Genomic DNA, 20489 nt, shown 5'->3' with positions numbered 1-20489 from the left:
GTCAGATTGGTTCTATTAAATGAAACTGTTGTACTGTATATTGCTGGATAGAGCGAGGGGTGCTCCACAAATTTACATTAGTGTGTTAATCAACAGCTAATCTTGCAATAAGCATGCTGCTGTACAGTTAAGTCTTCACATTAAGCCTTATTTCTCTTATTTCAATTAACTATAAGGAGGTGCTTAGAGGAAGCTTAGGAAGCCAGCTGCTGGCTCTGTATCATTTCGTTCAACTCTCTCTGAGTCCTGGGTAGCATTAGTCTCTCTGCAGGGAGTCCAGCTGCCTGCTAGCTAGCTAGCCACCACGGGCTCATTCTTAACAACACACCTTAGTCTCAGGTGAGAGAGTGGCACAGTGCAGTGCTGCTGAGTGCAAAATCCAGAGTCATTAGTTTCTGGATTAGCCCTGATTAGCCTAGCTGTTACAAGCTGTGTGCCAAGCGATATACTCTCCCATGACTTTTTTTTTTAGCTGCAGCTTTGACACAGATTGCTCTGTATTGCATTTTTGTCTTTAGTGACTGAATGCACACACACACACACACACACACACACACACACACACACACACACACACACACACACACACACACACACACACACACACACACACACTTTGCATCAGATGTTGCTCTTGATAAGGAGTGGAAATGGGAATGCTTTGGCAGAATGTAACCATCAATGTGTCAATAAGATAGGCTACAATACCTGAGCGGGCAGAGATGATTAATAGAAGCTGAAATGAAAAACAATGCATAATTAGGAGGAACCTGATTTTACACCTGGTCACACAAACAGCTTTGTAGGAGTTTAACCAGAATATAGTTAGCTGGCAGATCAGAGTTTTGAATTCCATATGAGTGTTCATAAAACTAAGCTACAATGAGTGTGACAGTAAAGCAACGTGAAGGCTGTCACAGGCGAGTGACATAGTGAAATTGACATTGATGAGACTGAGACGAGGCACAGGAGCCTTTAACTCACACTGTCCTTTCATCTCCATCATTGTCAGTTAAAGCTAGACACAGAGGGTGGAGGAGAAGATGGACAAGAAATGTGTAGGAGAAGGACAAACAGATAACTGCGAGGAGAGCAGAAGAGCGCAGGGGGTTGAAGATTAGCGGTGGCTTCTGTCGAAGTAGGATCCATGCTGATTTTCAGTGGCAGCTATACATGCTGACTACAACCTCCAGAGATGCTGACACAAATCCAAACTGATCTGCTCGATTTTGGTTAAATTCAGCTCTCAACAGTCTCACAGTATACTGTAGATGTCTCGCAGCAGCTCCGTAAGCAAAAAAAGAAACTTGTGTGGACTCAGCCGTCTGCTTGTTCTGGTGTTGTGTTCATGTCTGCAGCCACTGTCTCAGACTGACTGAGTGAAAAAAAGCCTCTTCTGAAAGAAGCTGATGTACCTGAGTGGACATTTTGACCCCTATTTACCCACAGGCAGTACTCTTAGTGTACAGAAATGTTCAAATGTGGGATGTCTGACTCTTGACAGGTTATTCTACTTCAGGTTTCTTATCTAACCAAGCTGATTTATGTTCACCTCAAGCAAACCACTGGCTTATGAAATGTGATTGCGAAGGCCTTATTTTGTTAAAGAGGAAAGGGTGCAATTTTTGGTAAGATAAGACAAACACAACCTGTTTTCCTTCAGCTTTTGAGGCAAACCATGTTTTCCACCTGAGATAGCAGTGCTTACTGGCCTGGATGCTGACCACTGTGTGGTCATGGCTTATCTCTGTCCTTTCTGCCAGTAGAAAGTGCTAGTCAGCTCCTTTCATTGGTTTACTTATTCCTCTTAAGCCCTTGTGCTAGTTGTGTAAAGTGTTATTACAGATTGCTGCCTCTCAAATTTGACAATGACCTTCACAGGTAACCTCAGAAAAACGATTAGCGAGACCTCATCACGGGCTATTTTGGGGTCAGTTGATTGGTCTCCTTGGTACTTCGGTTTTGCCAGCAGTGACAGGAAAGTTGGAGTTGAAGAGGGCAAATAAGGATGATTACACTTTTCTAAGAATGCTGTTGCACATATAATTATGCTAATCAAGTCTTTTTTTTCTCTCTTGTTCCTCCCTTATTCTCTTTACTGTCTTCCTCCTTCCTCTTGTCTCTTTCTCCTTCTTCCTCTTTCCCTACCTTTCCCTCTCTCATACAGGTGGAGCGAGAAATAGCTATTCTGAAGCTCATAGAACACCCGCATGTTTTAAAGCTACATGATGTCTACGAAAATAAAAAATACTTGTAAGTATCATCAAGGAATTGTGGTCCAGTTTTGATTTATGTAAAATACACTAAATTGTAAAATACACTGCGTACAATAAATGATTGTCACATTGTATAAAAGGTTTTTTGGCTCACAAAAAACATTAATAACACGTGCTCTTCTGAACAGCAGAACATCATTTGAAATCCCACAGATCATTTTGTTGGCCCGTGGAGCGGTTTTGATTGGTGTATTATGATTGGAGGGCAACAATGATAGCCTTGGAGGGGCGGATGCTCCATTAGTATTGGCACAAGGCATTTAATTTGGTCACACACACTAGGGGAATGCTAATAGGGAGAGGAAGTCTCCGTAATGTAAACACCATGACATGCTTATCAGTGGCAACAACATTGCATTAAAAAACATTAGCCATGGAGAGTGGCAGTCACATTACTCTGCTGCAGCTGCTGCATGCACGCACACACACACACACACACACACAAGCAGACACATAATTAATCTATTAGCTAACTTTTACAGTGGTGAGTGACAAGCCCATCAGTCGTTTATAGCAGCCCCCTTGATCTACAGAGGACTGTTTGTCAACTAAATTCAATTAGCTCTCATCTTGAGCTTACAGACCAAATGGGATTGGACATGCAATACTGTACATGTCATCCTTTAAGATGATAGGACTAGCAGAATATTATCATTCATCCTATAATTGGATTATTAAAATCACATTTTGTGCCCATTGCTTCATCACTTTTGACAGTTGGTCACTAGTAGCGTCACAGAGGACAAATTGCTTTATGTTTACATCACCAGCGAACTCTACGCTTTACATCAGTGATGTAATTTTGCAATTAATATTTTTCAGATTCTTCCTCAGATATCTTCACTTGAAAGCCAATAGTTGATAGATACACAGCATGTTAGAGCCAACAGTTTTGCAGCTATAAGATTTATTATGCTGTGGGCACACCACAAGCTGTTTAAAGTGGTGTAGTGAGTGTTTACTCTAGGTGAGGGAGAAGTGGAAGGAGTTTGATACATAGCCGTACAATATTTTATTTATGGCTACTTCATTGCTACAAATGAATGATCACACCATGATGTTGATATAAATTATGCCTATAAGAATGAAAAATGGTAGCTGTCAGAATGCTTAAAAGTACAAGAGAACATAATGCACATGTATATACTAAGAGTGGCGGTGCTGTTACTTGTTTTAATTCAGATTTTTTGCTGCAGCATTTAAACAAAATGGTGAATTGTTACACATGCAAGATAATGATTGTGGGATTTTTTTTATATTTTCCTTTTTGCAACACATAATAGGGCCAAATGTGTTCCAAGTCCCACATTCACTCAATCCTATTTCTGAAAATGTATTAAAGTTACTACAAGAAACTTTTAAAACAGTGTCATGTGATCTACATAAGCAAACAAGACCATCAGCTGAAAGATTGGCTGTTTCTATATAATTATTGTAAATGCCTGCCACCAGATCAGATTCCCCACAAAATCACGAAACAATCTACAGCATGCTGACCAGCAGAGTCTAATGTTGGCATGACATGTAGCATTGTAGCATGAGAGAGGGAGGATGAAGGGAAGACATTTTTCATCATTTGATAACATTAAAAGTAAAGTTAGACTTTGTTAGACTAGAGAAACAGACAGAGAGCTGAAAGCACTAGAGAGAGAGAGGGAAAGAGCATCAGTGGTCAAGCAAGCTGGAGCGTGAATGAAGAGAGTGAGTGGCGGTGCAGCAAGAACAAGGGAGTGAATCTATTTCACATTGGTTACATTCTAAAGCACACATAAACATACCCACACCTCTACAAGACCCTGTGGGAAGGTGCTTTTTGCTGGATTTGGTTTGAATGCAGCCTTATATGTAACATTGTGTAAGAACGCTACTAAAACAAACTCTACTTTGCTTCAACATTGTCACATTACAATTATTAATCATCATGATGCATTCTGCACACAGCTGTGTTAAGTAGCGTCTTTCTTTACTTGCTTCCAAAACAAATGCACGTGCTAGCCAATATCTTTACGACACAAATCTTCATTTGGGGAAACACTACTGCTTTTGTCCACAAGGGCCAAGTATGAAAGGTCCTCGTAAAAACTTTTATTCTCACAAGCAATGCAAAAGTAAAGTATGTAGAAGCTAGTTTGAATTTTAATCCTTAAGTACAGCCAAGAAAGTCCGAAAACAATGTTTCAATAATATGCAGCAGACACCATAATGTCCTCATTCTGGTCAGGTGAAGCTTTAAAAGATGATACAATTCCCATAATTCCCATGTTTCAAAACTCTGCATCCCTAGTTTTTAACACAGCCTTTCTATTAAATGTTCGCAGTCTCCACGCCAAGATAATCCTGGTGACATTATTAGGGTTACTTTCACAGCTTATAGAAAACTCCCTGACTGAGCCACAAAATGTATTATACAACTGTTTTCACTGGCTGAGTTGTACTATGGATGACAACTGATCTTGAAGCATAAAATCAGTGAATTGCTTTAAAAGGCTACCATTATACTAAATAACAAAACAAACTGTAGCACTTGGAAAATTTACATTTAAATCAAGAGTATGTTATATAAGAAGCTGTGTTAATGCTGAATGTTTTTTATAAAGGTGTTTGTGGTGAATGTGTTCAACCACAGTACTTGTGTGTGTTGTCTGGTTGTGCCAAAGCTGTTGAGGTTTTTCTGGTGACGGCTTTTTGGCTTTAAGGGTTTACAGTTGTTTAATTACAGCATGATCTGTGGCTGACTGCAGTACTTGCAAAACGATAGTGTGATCAGTAGAAGTATAGCTGCATGTACACACACATATCCACAGAGAGAGAGAAAAGGGAGAGTATTTAACTGCATGTCTGAGTTTCAATTTGTCCTAGTGAAGATGGAGGGACTTTCAGCACAGGATATACGAGCAGAGCAGTTAGGAGCAGGGGCAGGGCATGGCTGGCTTTCAGCCCACAGATGCAGCTTTAGGTCTGGGTCAGCGGAGATTCATCTCCTTCCTGTCCCCTTGGAGCCCTAGAGCATGGCCGTACAGTCAGGATGACAGACTGCGCCCTCCTATGAGCCTAGATGCACATGCTGAAACGCCACCTGAAGAGTGGCCGTAAAAATGTGATAGTGGGGACAATTGTGAGTGTATGCATGTTTGGTAAAGTAAAAGAAGCATATTTATTAAACAAAATGCTTGCTCCATCTCTAAGATATACAGTCAACAATAGCAACACAAACACTGTATGTGTTTGCCAGGGAACTTTAGAGGATTTTCGATTCCCTCTTGTCCTGCCTCTGTGTCTCCTTTGCTTGATTAACCGAGTGCTGAGACAAAGACTGTCACAGAAGCTTACATTGTCTGTACCTTAGCAGAATTCGTAAGCCCCTAAATCCTTTATGTCTAAGGGATTTTCACACAACTTTTCCAACTTTTCGCAGTGTAATGCAACTGTATCATTTCTCTGATGCCTCCCACAGGAGGTCAGAGTGTATAGTATATCAGAACCTTTCACATTTATTTGTAATACAGTGTTGGGATGATTCACTATATTACTGTGGGGGAATCTTACAGATGCCAGAATAAAAAATAAACACTCACCGTGAAACAGCTTTTGAGAGATCAGAGCATTGATCCTGGGTATTTGTCTGTGTATAATGGCTATGAGGGAACTACATTGCCTACATTGTTCCAGCTCTTAAAGACCTCTGAGGTCGGGGGTTTTCATTCTGTTTCTCTGTGGGGTCTTTGCAGTGGGAGCTGTGGTATTTATTCCTTCCCTAAAAGTGAAATGTTGTCCTTTGTGTGCATGTGTATGATACATTTTTCTGCTGTCCCTTTTGTTATATCTTTCATTCTTCCATTGATTCCCACTTTCTCTCTTACACTTTCTCTTTCAGGTACCTTGTGCTAGAACATGTGTCTGGTGGTGAGCTGTTTGACTACTTGGTGAAGAAAGGCAGGTTAACGCCTAAAGAGGCCAGGAAATTCTTTAGACAGATCATGTCTGCCCTGGATTTTTGCCACAGTCATTCCATATGGTAAGTGATATGATTCATATACAGAAATACTTTTTATAGCAGCCAGTAATGCAGATATGAGGAATGGTTTGATTGTGTTGGTGAAAATGAACAAATCCCACTTATCCTTCATTGAAAACAGACAAAAATGTATAGATTTGTGATTCATGCTATATATGTTTATTTTTAAGGTTGAGTGATTTTGACATAAATAAGGAGACACATCTGAGAAAAGGAAGATATTTTAAACATACCTTGATAAAGGTACAAAAAACATGTAAATAAGTTTACTTGAATTTTAATCATTTACAAAACACAATGCAAAAAGTGAATCTTATCTCAGTTTAGACTTATCTTTACCGTCATAATGCATAACACATAAGTTCTGGTACATACCGGTAATTATATTTCACCATGCTGTAGTAGGCAACTGTGAACACTACAGTCTTCATATAATAATATTTGGGGTTAAAGCGTTAAAAGCTGAACTCACTATCTGCAATCCATAAAACCATTTACATACATGAATGAAGAACCATAACCGGGATGTGTAACAAAGTCAATTAGGTTGTCATACAACATTGAACAAATAACGAGTTCGCTAAAAATAAATTCTAAAACAATACAGATTCTTCCCAAAGTGAAACAACCATCTAAATTTCAATCAGTTTATTCATCAGTGTTGTTCAAACAATGTGATTATTACAGAACTGAAAAAACTTGATATTGCTTGTTACTAAGGGTATATTTTTCTAATTCTAAAAATATCCATTTACATCCAGATTAGACAGCTGACATATTGTAAATTGAAAGGACAGACGCTTGTATTGCCCAACATTTTTTACACTTTTAAAGCACATTGCATTCCTCATGTAGAATACCTTCAATAGATGTTTTTCTTTACAGTATTGAGCAGATTTCAATACAGTACACTTCTTTTCATGCATATCTCTGGTATCATTTTTAGAGCTCAGCAGAAGTGACATTCTGTTACCACATTTTCTTCACTATGCTCTTTGTGTTTGTCTAAATTTGTTTCCATGTTGTTATCAATATGACACATTTTGTTTATATTTTTTGGCTTTTTGCGGGATAATTAACTGCTCAAAGGCTAGAAGCAATCATACATACTTCAGAAGGCAAACATGTCAGCAGGGACTGATTTGGAGCGCTCATTTGTATGAGCTTGTTTTGTGTTTGTATGGCTGTGTTGTATAGTGTGAATTGTGAATGTATTCATTTGTGGTACTATAGCAGATAATGACTGTTTTCCTTCTTCAGAGAGTATGGAGAGTATGCATACATTTTGTCGTCATGTGCGTGCACAGCACAGTACATGGACCAAGAATCTGAAAAATGAGATGGGAACAAAAAATGTAACCACATTCAAGTATACAATCTTCAAAGTCACATGAAAAAAGAAATACTATGTAAAAGGACATGTTAATTAAAAAGAACATGAAATGAGGTGAAACATGGTAATCTAGTGGAGGAGGGAGGTGGGACAGTGGTCCTTGCCAAAATATGAACAGGTACCGGTAAGGAGAGGGAGACTTTCACATAAAGCTGCTAATAACGTTACATCCCTGTGTTTCTGCTTGTTTTCACACTCAATCACATACCTACAGTACGTTATTTCACTATTATTAGCAGTTATTCTATTATTATTCCCATAATCTCATTATTTTCTGTATTATAATTAGTTAAATTAAAACATATAATATGTTATATAATAGTAAATTAAATTACTAGCTGTTGTGTTTATTATACCCCCACTTGCTCTAATATAAATAAATCAATGTGAATATAATGTTCTAATTTATACTGTAAACCAACGCATTGCTTTGTTTAGACTTCATGTAAATTTGAGAGAGAGAGAGAGAGAGAGAGAGAGAGAGAGAGAGAGAGAGAGAGAGAGAGAGAGAGAGAGAGAGAGAGAGAGAGAGAGAGAGAGAGAGAGAGAGAGAGAGAGAGTGAGAGAGAGAGAGAGAGAGAGAGAGAGAGAGAGAGAGAGAGAGAGAGAGAGAGAGAGAGAGAGAGACTTTTCTCCTCTTACATTCACTGTGAAGTATCCTTGAAAGTTTTCTGAATAGCTTCCTGCTGATGAAGTACTGTAGGTGAAACCGAGCTGGTGGAAAACAGTTGTGGTAAAATATTCTGTATATCCTGGTGCAGAGTACTAAATGCCTGGGAGATAGATTTGCATAATGTTGCACGGGCAATTAAAAGGAAAGAATTAAACAGATTTGTCACAGAATGATTAGGTGCAGTTGAATTTAAGTGATTTGATATGCTTTGCATTCTTGCACTGTATAATTTTTAGAGGAGGCAATTACATTTTTTGCTGTTGCTATTTAATAATAAAGCCATTGTGGGAGCTGTTATACACCGTACATGCTACTACATCCTGGTGTCAAAATGACTTTACATTTTACTGATTATCTTAGAGTGATGTGCTTGAGTTAATTTTATTGTTTGAATCATCAAACAGGTAGTTGATTGGGAAAAAAACTAGTGTACAGCTCGAAATTAACAAACCTGTCCTACCTAAGGGAATGAAAGTTAGACGTATTTTATCAATCTATTTAGATAACTGTGGCTGTTAGAAGAATAGATTATTAGCAAATAGCATCTGTGACTGATATTAACTGCATGTGCATGCATAGATTTTTGTAGCTTTTTTGTGGTAAGATTCACCAGCAGATTAATCTCTCTTCCTATTTTACTTTGCTGCTGTGTCTCCATCTTAGCTCCTCACTTTCCCACACTGACACTCTTAGAAAATGATGCCTTGGAAATACATCATGAGGTTAGGGCTGGGTGATACAGACAAAATCAAATATCACATTATTTTTGACCAAATACCTCAATACTGATACTACAATAATGTAGAAATGGCTATTGCAATGCTTTCACAAAGTATGTACACAATGAGAGTTTTGATAAATAATCAAAAGTAGTGTGGATATAATGACTACATGGGTAAAGGCAAATAACAGAACAGCTAGAACAATCTGATAAGTTCAGAAAATAAATGTACATTATTATTATTATATTTATGTATATATATGTATTTATAATGCAACATTTAAAACCAGGAAAAGCAACACAATACATACATTGCCCAGCCCTACATGAAGTGGATTATTTTGGGATGTTGCTGTACCCACTCGCCCTCCTCCCAACCTCAATTAAGGGGCAAAAGACAGGCAGATTCAGCCTTTCTCACCTCCCTTCCGTTCCTACTTATCATCCTAGTATCCCCTCAATAAAAAAACATTCCTGCAATCATTTCATCCATTTCTACTTGTCTGCACAGGTGACCTACACAGGCCATTAGAAGTGCTCCCTTTTCTCTGTGACTCACCATGCAGAGGGGGGGTAAACACATTCACCTCAGCCCCGCTTTTCTGCTCTCAACTCTCATTTTTCACTTCTTCTCATTGCCTCATGCTTCCATTCTGCGCCCACGTACTATATCCCCTAAATATCTCTCTTAAGCCAGATGGATGTAAGTATGAATATGAATGAAAGAACGTACAAGGAAACGGCTGTTTATGACTCAGTGTTTCCTCTGCCTGATTCAGATCGCTCTCTGATTTCGACAGTTTTCTTCAAAAGGGGAGGAAAAGATAGGGACAAAGTGACGCGTGAGGATAGCTTATGAGAGAGATGAGGCAAGGATAGGTAAGCGTAGGATAAAAAAATACGTGGGAAAGGAATTGTCAGTAAAACACATTTATAATGAATACTAAGGCAGTAAAAGAGAATCCTCATTGTATGTTAATATGGGGTTCATCCCAAGTCACTTGAATTGCATCAACGTTTCCCTCACTTGTGTCGTTTCCTTGTGTCTTAGTCCCTTCCACTGAGGATGCATGGAGGGACACAAGGAAACCATATGAGGAAAGGAAATGTGTTTTTTTGATGACCGCAGCAGCTGTAACGACTTTTGATGAAGTTTGTGTCTGCACACGCGCACTGTGCTAACACTAATAAAGGTGCACAGTTATCACTGTCAGAGCAGCTGTTTCCCCTCTGCAGCCTGTTACCTGTTTGACAAACACCTGCATAAAACCTGCACTCTGTATTGATACTGTGTACTGATGCACTGACCCATTTCTACCAGCAGAATGTGTTTATATTAATCAATTATTTGCATCACATGTGACTGAGTCTAAATGATGATAAATTATGTAAAATACAAATGTGTTTAAAGAGTGTTTTAGCTGACAGACAGATTCTTCCGTCCTTCAATTTTATCATGATAAAAGTTAAATGGTGAAACAACAGATCTTGAAAAGGAAAACGTTTTCTATTAAATGATACATATATATAATATAATTATAAATAATAAGTTGTTCATGGTTCTTTTGTTATATATATACAGTATATGGAGTGATACACTTAAATTTAATCTGTAATCTGTCTCTACTCAGTGATGTTGTGATCATCAGATCAGTCCTATCAGCTACAGTGTTCGATCAATAACTGATATCCAATAAGGGGGCTTGTCAGCCTATAAAAGAGTTTCATGAAGGCTGCTCATGTATCCTTGTTCATGGCTCCTCAGAAATCCCTCCTTGCTCCTTGTTCCAACCCCCTCAGAGAAGAAAAAAGAGCTTTGGGACGGCATGCAAAATGACAGACTTGAACAACTTCTGGTTCAAGCTAGTATCAAGGCATGAGGAAAGATCAAATGAGGAACTTGGGATGTATCCATATATCCAATGTCAAACTGTATTTTCCCTCCTCATTGAGATTTGTCTTGTGTTTGGATATTATTTGAAGTCTGCCAATGTGAGAATTGCCTGCCAACTTGTGACTCAGAGCCAAAATTGGTTTCAGCAACAGAACATCACTCCTAATGCTGTTCTGGATTCAGTTTGTCACTCAAAGTCACAATGACAGAGTGGATGTAGTTAAAATGTAGTCAATATAAATGGGGTTAAATTATTGATAATTCACTTCCACATTTACCTGAGAGGGGATCCCAGTTTCAACATTATGTGCATCAGGCCAGTTTTGACAATCAATAAAATACACACCTTCTACACAGTTTATAGACTCTCCTGAAAAGCCGACATGGCAGTCTGCCATACTTGCAAACACAAAACGTAGACGCAGATTGATTGAGAAGAATAAAGAATATTGTCAAACTTCTTGTCCTCTTTTTACGCAGCTTTTTAACCATAGCGGGTGATGAGAGGTTAAATGTATATAAAACCAAAGATAAGAATAAGATAATATAATTAGAACGGCATTTGTTTTCCATCTACACATTTGGCTGCCTTTTTACTGCAATGTTAACTTACCTTAGAAAGCCCTGTCTTCTGTGATTTCCTGTGATAAACCTAGTGCTCTATATTTCTATTCTCATGGGAGCAATAAAGCTATATTGTATTGAATTTTTCCCACTGTTTCTGAAGCTGCAGCGAGATTATACCCAGGATTCAGCCTGAGGTCAAGTGACACCAAACAAACCTTTGCATCATTCCCCGGTCATTTTGTCCACCCACTCTGTCATATGCTAAACAACCAGAGATTTGCTTCAATGCAATATACATTTTCATGAGCATGAGCACCGAAGCCATTCAGAGGAAAAAGGGCACAAAAATCAATGAGTGATTTTTTCCTAACTACAAGATGTTCGGTCCTCCCTCTCATCCCTGTTCCGTTTGTTTAATAATGACTCTGGTCTTTTCCTCGTAACCCAGTTAACAACCTTGTGTGTGTGTGTGTGTGTGTGTGTGTGTGTGTGTGTGTGTGTGTGTGTGTGTGTGTGTGTGTGTGTGTGTGTGTGTGTGTGTGTGTGTGTGTGTGTGTGTGTGTGTGTGTGTGTGTGTTAATACAAAATGATTGTGTGTGGGTGTGAGATAGAGACTATTTGTCACATAAAGTGACTGCCAGCATCCCACCAAGTGAGCCAGAAATTGCTAGTACACCTTGGAGGAGAGCCCTAAAGCTCATCATACATGCACACACACACACACACACACACACACACACACACACACACACACACACACACACACACACACACACACACACACACACACACACACTAAGTTACACATCAGCCTATCCTCGATACTGATGTGCACATTATTGCTGCCACCTACATGCGTTAGAACAAACACCTGGCCTAAAAGTCACATTAAACCCACGCAGAAGTTTCATCCTGCACATCATCCACATCCACCTTTCTCTCTTGCTCGGTGTCTCCCACACTCGCTTTGTCATTAGCTGCTTTATTCCTCTGGGCTTAAAAAGCCACATCTGTGCATGTCTTTGCTAGCTTACAGTTCCACAGAGGGGAATAAAGCCAGCCACAGATCATTTTTCTTTTATCAACATTCATGTCATCAACAAAGTTTCTATTACAGCATATGTAATTGTACACTGCAACCATAATAAATATCAAAATACATGCTACGTGTGTGGATTAAATAACCAGATGGAAATGACTGTTTTAGCTAATCTAGTAAATGAAATAATTGACAAATCAGGTATTTCATCACATTGATGTAAAAATCCTTTCTGCAGCATGCAATACAAGTTGGTCTATTTATTGGCGTCCATCCTCTGTATATCTGTCCCTCTATTAATAGTGGCCCATGCCCTTGTGGCTTTTTGCAGCTGTGTTTGTTGACATTCTTAGGAGAGTTACCCCAGATGACAGTCTGTCTGTCTGTTGGCCTGCCTGTCTGTAGAAAGCCTGTACTTATACACTATCATCATTACGGATGATGGCCTCTAACAACACAGAATGGAAATATTTCTCTCTCTCTCGCTCTCTCTCTCTCTCTCTCTCTCTCTCTCTCTCTCTCTCTCTCTCTCTCTCTCTCTCTCTCTCTCTCTCTCTCTCTCTCTCTCTCTCTCTCTCTCTCCCTCCTTGTCTTTATAGTTTTCTTCATATTTTCTTCTCCTGCAGTGCCAGTTAAAGCGCTGAGGTGTAACTGGGTGAGGAGGGAATGATGTGGAGAGGAGGTGGAATAGAGAAGTGGAAATGGGATGGGTAAAATGGGTATGGAAAATGGAGCGGTAGGAGGGTGAATGAAAGGAATAGGTTGGTGTATGGTGTTTTATTTCAGGGGAATAAGCAGGTGTTTGTAAGGGCCTTTGTAAGCAATGTGGGGAAGACTCGTTAAATGAGGGATGTGAAGAAATTAAGCATGCATCTATGTGGAGAATAAAGGTTAAGATAACCACATATGAGGTAATGAAAAAGAGTATTCACCTTTCCAATGTTGAACAAGGCATTATTGACTATTTTAAGAGAAGTTATGGTCCATTGTGGCTGTATTAGATGTGTTGTGTTGCTATGGGTTTTTAATATCTATGCCACTACTTCACTCCAATGCTCCTCTGACAGCTTGTCTGTTTATTCTGCCTTGAAGGTCCACTGCTCCTCCTATCTCCCCCAGTCAAACTCTTCTGGATTAAGAGCAAACGCCGGGTTGCACACACAGATTTGGCACAACAAAGCAAATAGTTTGTTTATTACAGATCTAGCCATCGTTGTAATCCCACTTTTTAGTCACTGCATTACATGCAACAATGCATTACTTCCCCAGTGTTACTCAAAACCCCAGAGGGATAGATAGGAATGCCCCATATGGCACAAGGAATGCTCTTGTAACCAGTCAGTGGAGAGGCAAATCTTGTGTGGAAAAGTACACATCTCCTTCCACTCAATTCTAATCCTGTTTTAATGCAAATTATATGAGAGGAGACTACTGAAATGTGTGGGGCACCAGTGTGAAGAGGCGTTAAGTACTGTAGCAGCTAACCAAGAGAACTTTAGAGATCATGTGAGATCAAATGAGACCAAGGGTAATATGATGGGAGGAAACAAATTCAGCTTTGGCAATTTGGGGGGGAAATGGCTGATTCTGAAATTGTTGTTTCGTTAGCTGAGTGCAATTCACTACTATGGGAAATGTACCACTATATAATAATATGTTGTTGTCAGTTCACACTACACTATTAGACAATATTCTGTGCATGGACAATGCGCAGTGGAAGTTGTCACTTGTTTAGTGACTATTGGATGTTTTAATGTTTGCTGTGTGATACTTTTTTTAGAATTGTGAGTCCAAGAAGAACAATCATTGTCACAATGATTATATAAGACATCACTATAAAATGGTGGATACTGTAGTGGACCTGAGGCTTAGTAAATTTCACAAAGTGCAGTGATTAGTGATTTTAAGGGTTAACTCAGGACAGGGGCTGCAAATCTGCTAGATAGCATAGATACATTACATAACATTACATTGCATTACATGTTTCCTATCCGTTTTACTGTTTTGTTTCTGTAATAGCTAACTAAAGTAAGTTGACAACTTAGAGCTTATATTGCTGTGACCACACTTAGTAACTTGCACTCACTTGCACCTAACTGCCACTGTTTCCTATCTGTACTGGAATAATATTTTAGCAAAATTCCAAACACGTTCACCAATGGCTTTAAGCTTTAAGCAAAAATGCAAAACACAGACCAATTCCATTTGACTGCAAAAAAAGAAAAAGACAACTTTATCATTCTCATCCCTCATTGCTCTTAATACACAATTAACCCCAATGGAACGATTGTGCTGAGCACATCCAAGTCAGCAGTCAGAATGTTGTCCTCTTTTGCTAATGCGATTGAATATTAGCCTGAAGCATTTCTAGTGAATGTGTTTGGTCTCTCTCTAATTGGGTCAACAGAATCCTAAAAAAGTTTGAGAGAAAAAGGGAAAGATGGAACGAGGAAGATGACACAGAGGTGTGCTGGAGGCTAAATGGGTGCATTTCAACTAACTATGATGTTAAAAACCCTCTCCAGCTAACAATAATGGTACCAGAATAGCTTTCATGCTTCATGAAAATGCAAAAACAGGTGAGCCATTTTCCAAGCATGTTAATATGTTAAAAAGATGCATTTGAGCCATTAGTGTTAGTTTGAAGTGCTCTGGCTTAGCTAATTAGTGCCACATATCTCAGTGCGATGACACAGTTTTAACAAGAGGCAATATTAAATATGGTGGTATGTCAAAATGTGTCACCATGGGAAAAGTATATTTTACTTGGGCTGGTGTAGTTACAATACTGCTCATCATCATAAAAAAAAAGTAGGATATTATGGGGATGTGAGCCCCAAGAGGACAGAGTCATTAAAACCTTCTGTAAAACAAAACATATCAGCATGGTAGGTGCAAATGATAACAAGCAATTAAGAGCTTGGTGTTAGGTTGCAAGAATCATGTCTTAACAGCTCCATTGGGGTGTAATGCTTGCTCAGACAGCATGTAGACCCACGTGCACCCTGTAAATTGCACTTGACAGTATTGTAAGAGCTTAGATGAAGGTAGAACTGTTAGTCATACTTAAACAGGTGGGTTATTTTCTTTGGCATTTGGTATTTTTATTTTTCTATTCTATTCATGTCCTATGTTATGGGGTGAGCATGGCAATAAAAGGCATTTCCCCAACGCTCCCAGATTTCTGGAAAGAAAACCTACAGTTACATTCAAGCTCATTGCAGCTGTTGAACTAGTTTAACAGCAGTCACTCCTGCATGACATATGAGTGCAACACAGAGATATCCCTACCGCAAGGCCTGCTGTGTGAGCAAGATTACAGTAGCAAAGTGCAGCCTAATGTGTCAGAGAGGCAGTTTAATGTCCTATTATGGATACCAGGGTCCTGACAACCAATAAAGCATCCAGATGCAATTTGTCCTCTTGATGCTGTCGGTAGATAAATATGTTGTTGACCTCTTTCTTTTGTGGATCAGTCCCTCGAGCTTTGTCTCTTTGTGTGTTACATGTGATAGGCCTTTTATTACACAGTGTTTATGCAATGTCTTTGTGTCTTATAGATAATGAATTAGTGTGCATTTTTGCATCTAAGACTGAGAGTACTTACATATGTATTATTCTGGTGAGGCTGTTAGCACCAGGAGCATCTTCCATCTCCCTCATGCCATCAATAGTAAATAATGTTTGAACTGTCTTAAACCCCAGCCACAATCAGTGCTGTAATTGCTGTTGCTTTTTTCTCTTATGTCACACCTAATTATTTAATGTTGTCAAGGACCTGTCTTCTGGTCCCTGGCTATACAAAGTTTAAACTTACTCAGTCACAAGTCTTTTGTAGCCTTAATCTGTCTGCAACATTTTGTTCCTGGGAGAAACATTATTTTTAATGCATCATTTAATCTGGTGTGTCGTCAGTGGAATTATGGGAGGCTTATAAACACATACCTCATAAATGCCCGGCACAACCACAGTCTCACACTGGTGTTCACTGAGCAGTTTGGTCAATGTTTGTTCCCTCCTCTTGCGCTTTGACAGTATTAGTTAAAAGACTAACTCTCAGGATACTGACATCGCTGCCAAATGATGGTTGTGTGAATTGATAAAGGTTTTAGCCTGGGGAGAACTGTTTTAGATGCTATCTGTGTTTTATTTCAATTATAGCAGGGATCACAGAGACTGCCAGTGTGATAACAAACCAGCTGACAGCTAATCCCTCAGGACAGGAAACGAGTTGTACAGCGGCTGATGTCATCTAAGGTTAAACGTCCATTGTGATGAGGCACTCTTCAAAGGCGGACGCATCCAGCTATTGTTCTTCTCCCCTTTCTATCATTATTAGTCTAAAGAGGAGATGAAAGTCTAGTTCATGCCATTCTGACATCCCTGTTGCTCTATAATCTTTACAAAAAGCACAGAAGGAGATAAGCAAGTATACCCATACTACAGTATAGAAGAGAAAGATGGATGGATATCACTGTATGGACACATACATGTGTTCGATTTCTATGGCAGTTCCCTCAGCCTTAATGGACATCACAAGATTAGCACAGTATGATGTAAGACTACCCTCGACCCGGGAAGAGATGTTAAACGCACACTAATGCTACTCTGCTTTTGAACAGTCACTCATCAAAATTGAGATTTTAACCCCTGACACAGCAACAGCATATGTGATATGAGAAAGATATTCCTCTCAATCGTCCCTTTTAAGGAGGGAGATGGTGTCCGCTGGATATTATCCTCCTCGCTGAGTTTAGTGGTAATGAATGGCAGCTAATGAACACCACCTCTGCGGCTGGCTCCCCTTGATGCCCTTTGCTCAGCCAGTTTGCTGGTGGCTGTCTGGGAGATGAGAGGAAGGGGATGAGGGGAGAAGAGGGAGGGAAACAGAAGGAGAAAAGGACACAGCAGGGGGCTGTCACACCTCGTACCAGCCCAGCGCTGAGGTGGGAGCCTCTAGTTTCAGCATGGACAGATCAAAGGCAGAGGCGGTGCAGGGAGGAGGAGGGCGCACAGCAACAGGTTAAGATGCTGTGTTGCTCACAGTTGTGTGCATGGATTTGGATCCAAGCTTGATCCACAGGTGTTTCATAGACCTTGGGGCACACCTCTCTTTTCACCTCAGTTTTCCTAGTTTATATAATATATCATGAGCTCTTTCATTAATTGCTTTATGTTTCTGTCCCACTATCTTTCAGCCACAGGGATCTGAAGCCAGAGAACTTGTTGCTAGATGAAAAGAACAACATCAGGATAGCAGACTTCGGTATGGCCTCCCTTCAGGTTGGAGACAGTCTGCTGGAAACCAGCTGTGGGTGAGTAATACAGAACCTATTCTAATGTATTCTAATGTTATAAATATCTGACTCACATCCTATGCAGTTGGAATAAAGATGATGTTAAAGGTAAAAAAATAAGTCATAGTTGGGGGTACGTGGAGTTGCCAGTGTGCAACAGAGATAAATGATGAGTAGAGGAAAGTTACACAGATGATGAGTGGAGCTATAAAGCCCTCTGCTAGGTGTCATACTTTCAAAGCCTCCATTACCAGGCAGTGTTGATCTCTTGAGGAGACACTGTTGGTGTCTCTCACAGAGTGTGCTATCTGGCTGTGAGCACGGCCAGGGCCATGGTCACACATTACTGCTCTCCATCCCCTCATATCTGACGCTGGGTTTTTATGACCTGGTAGTCACGACCACACCAGGCCCATCAATCCCACAACAACTGTAATGATTTCGTTTGCAGGAAAAGTCACTTTCAAAGTGTGAGGGCTACACTCGAATGAGGACTGAAGTTCCAATATTGTTAGAGTGTTTTTATTTAACCCTGAAGTGTAGTAAACTTGTGTGTGGGGTCAGATTTGTCAATAAAAGAAGCAACCTAGATGACATCTGGGTGCATAAACCCAGTGTCAGCACAGATTAAGAGGAAGATTTCACAGCTGTACTGGAAGTGGTTCTCCAAATTTTATTTAATCTTTACAAGAAATTCACAATAGAATAAAGACGTCAGCATGTAAGCACAACTAGAGGTATACATTAAGCAACCAGTTTGAATTTATTCTTTGTTTCTTTCATTAAATTTCTCTGTTCTCTAAAAATGTATATGCTGACTGAAATAGTAGAACTCACAGTGAAAAAAGTTCAGCTGTAGAGTCTAAAACATATCTGTTCTCTGAGACAGGAACTTAAATTGCCCCAGAAATGCTTAAAAAAGTCTGGTAGTATGGATAGCCCATTAGATCTGGATGCCTTGGGGAGAATCTTTGCTCTGTGGTGGCACATGACACTGCATGCAGGGACGTAAGATAGAGAGCCCTGTGACATCTGTCCTAAGCTGAGACCTGATTCTGTCCAGATTATACCACCAAATCAGCCGCAACTGAAATTACACACACTTGCATTCATGCAATACAACAAACACACATGCCCACACAGGCTTAGTTCATCCCTAACCTCTAAAACCCTTTGTCCTCAGCTTTTTTGGTTGTCTCTCAATCTGTCTCTTTCTGTCTCTGACTCCCTCCCTTTCTACAATACACACGCACACAACCATTCAGTTGAAACTGTTGCATAATATTTTGCGAGCAGCATCACAGCGCCTAAGCTCTCAGGACTCATCTGTAGAGTTCAGGCCAATTGAGGGCATTGCGCATATCTATCTGCAAGTAAATTGTAGACGATTGAGTCATTCTGTGGCCATGTTTCCTTTTCCTAGAAAGGCCAAAGAGGGTGACAGTTCTGACTCAGCTGTTCTGAGTAGACCAACTAAAATGCAATACATCTGCTTAGTCCCCTGTGTACATTTACAAAGTGCTAAAAGTACTTGTTGCAAGTGGGAACACAGAGCTGTCTTACAAAGATGCTCGGACACAAACCACACACACATGCAAGTACGTACGCACGCACGCACGCACGCACGCACGCACGCACAGGTAAGCAAACTAGGTCTCTTTTCATTCCACTCTCAGTTCCATCACAGTACCTCACAGGAATGTGTTGGCACCATCTATGTTTGTTTCTGTCTGTATGCCGATGCCAAATACATGTGAATGTGCCATTCACTGTATGTGTGGTTATTGATTGTTCATGCTCTTCTGACTGTCCCATCTCTAAGTGTAGATATGACAGTTTTTAATTAAACACATTTATCTGGCCGCCTCTCACCATGCAGCAGTCTGACACAAATGTATTCCATTTGCCACGGGTAATGGAGCTGAGTGAAGATGAGACTAGTCCCAGGTAAAGTGGGGTGGGGGAGCCTCGGAGTACATACATAAATATGTGTAGACATACAGACATACAGATGAGCAGAGGCATTGACAGGCACATACAAATATGGATGCAGGAATGCACACATAACATCTCTCTCTCTCTCTCTGTCTGCATTTGCCCAGCTGTGAGTTCATCAGGGTTTGCTATTTGTTTATTTCTGTTAGACTGATGAAAATAAATTATCTTGTATGCTGTGAATCGCTGCAAAAATGTTGGTGGAAAAGACTAAATGAGCTTCATTTCTCTGTTTGTCAATGTAGCCTGCCCACACTTCCCATTCTCCCCTGAACTCACATCTCTTAAGCTCACAATACTCTCTCTTGTATACTGTGTGCAATCTTCTGTAAGGGACATGGTAAGCTTATGGTAAATGTATGAATCTTTGTTTGAAATCGGGATCCAGAGATCTCCTCTGCAAACACTCTAACACTGAGAAGCCCTTCAGTGTAGATAAAACAGCTTTCCATCATCTTTATCATTTTTGTTTCCCCACTTCAGCAGTCTGTGCTGCTTGAGTTGCAATCTTAGGTCCTTAACAAAATGCGTTTTTGTCTTTATGCTATCAAGTAAGCCACTTACAGCAACATCTTGTAACACTATACTGCTATTTGTTGCCTTCAAAATGTAGCTAAAG

General features: G+C 39.8%; 1 protein-coding gene across 1 annotated transcript in view; it reads left to right on the top strand.

Moving 5' to 3' along the window:
• The window catches only part of LOC133982107 (serine/threonine-protein kinase BRSK2), a 163082-nt gene that overhangs the window by 112504 nt on the left and 30089 nt on the right, over window positions 1–20489 (top strand). The window contains exons 3-5 of the mRNA XM_062421029.1: window positions 2168–2253; window positions 6151–6291; window positions 17777–17893. Coding sequence (XP_062277013.1) covers window positions 2168–2253; window positions 6151–6291; window positions 17777–17893 — 344 coding nt within the window. The remainder of the gene's footprint in view (window positions 1–2167; window positions 2254–6150; window positions 6292–17776; window positions 17894–20489) is intronic.

The sequence above is a fragment of the Scomber scombrus genome, chromosome 6 (assembly GCF_963691925.1).
Source record: "Scomber scombrus chromosome 6, fScoSco1.1, whole genome shotgun sequence".
NCBI lineage: Eukaryota > Metazoa > Chordata > Actinopteri > Scombriformes > Scombridae > Scomber > Scomber scombrus.
The sequence above is the reverse complement of the archived record's forward strand: the minus strand, read 5'-3'. Positions and strand labels throughout refer to the sequence as shown.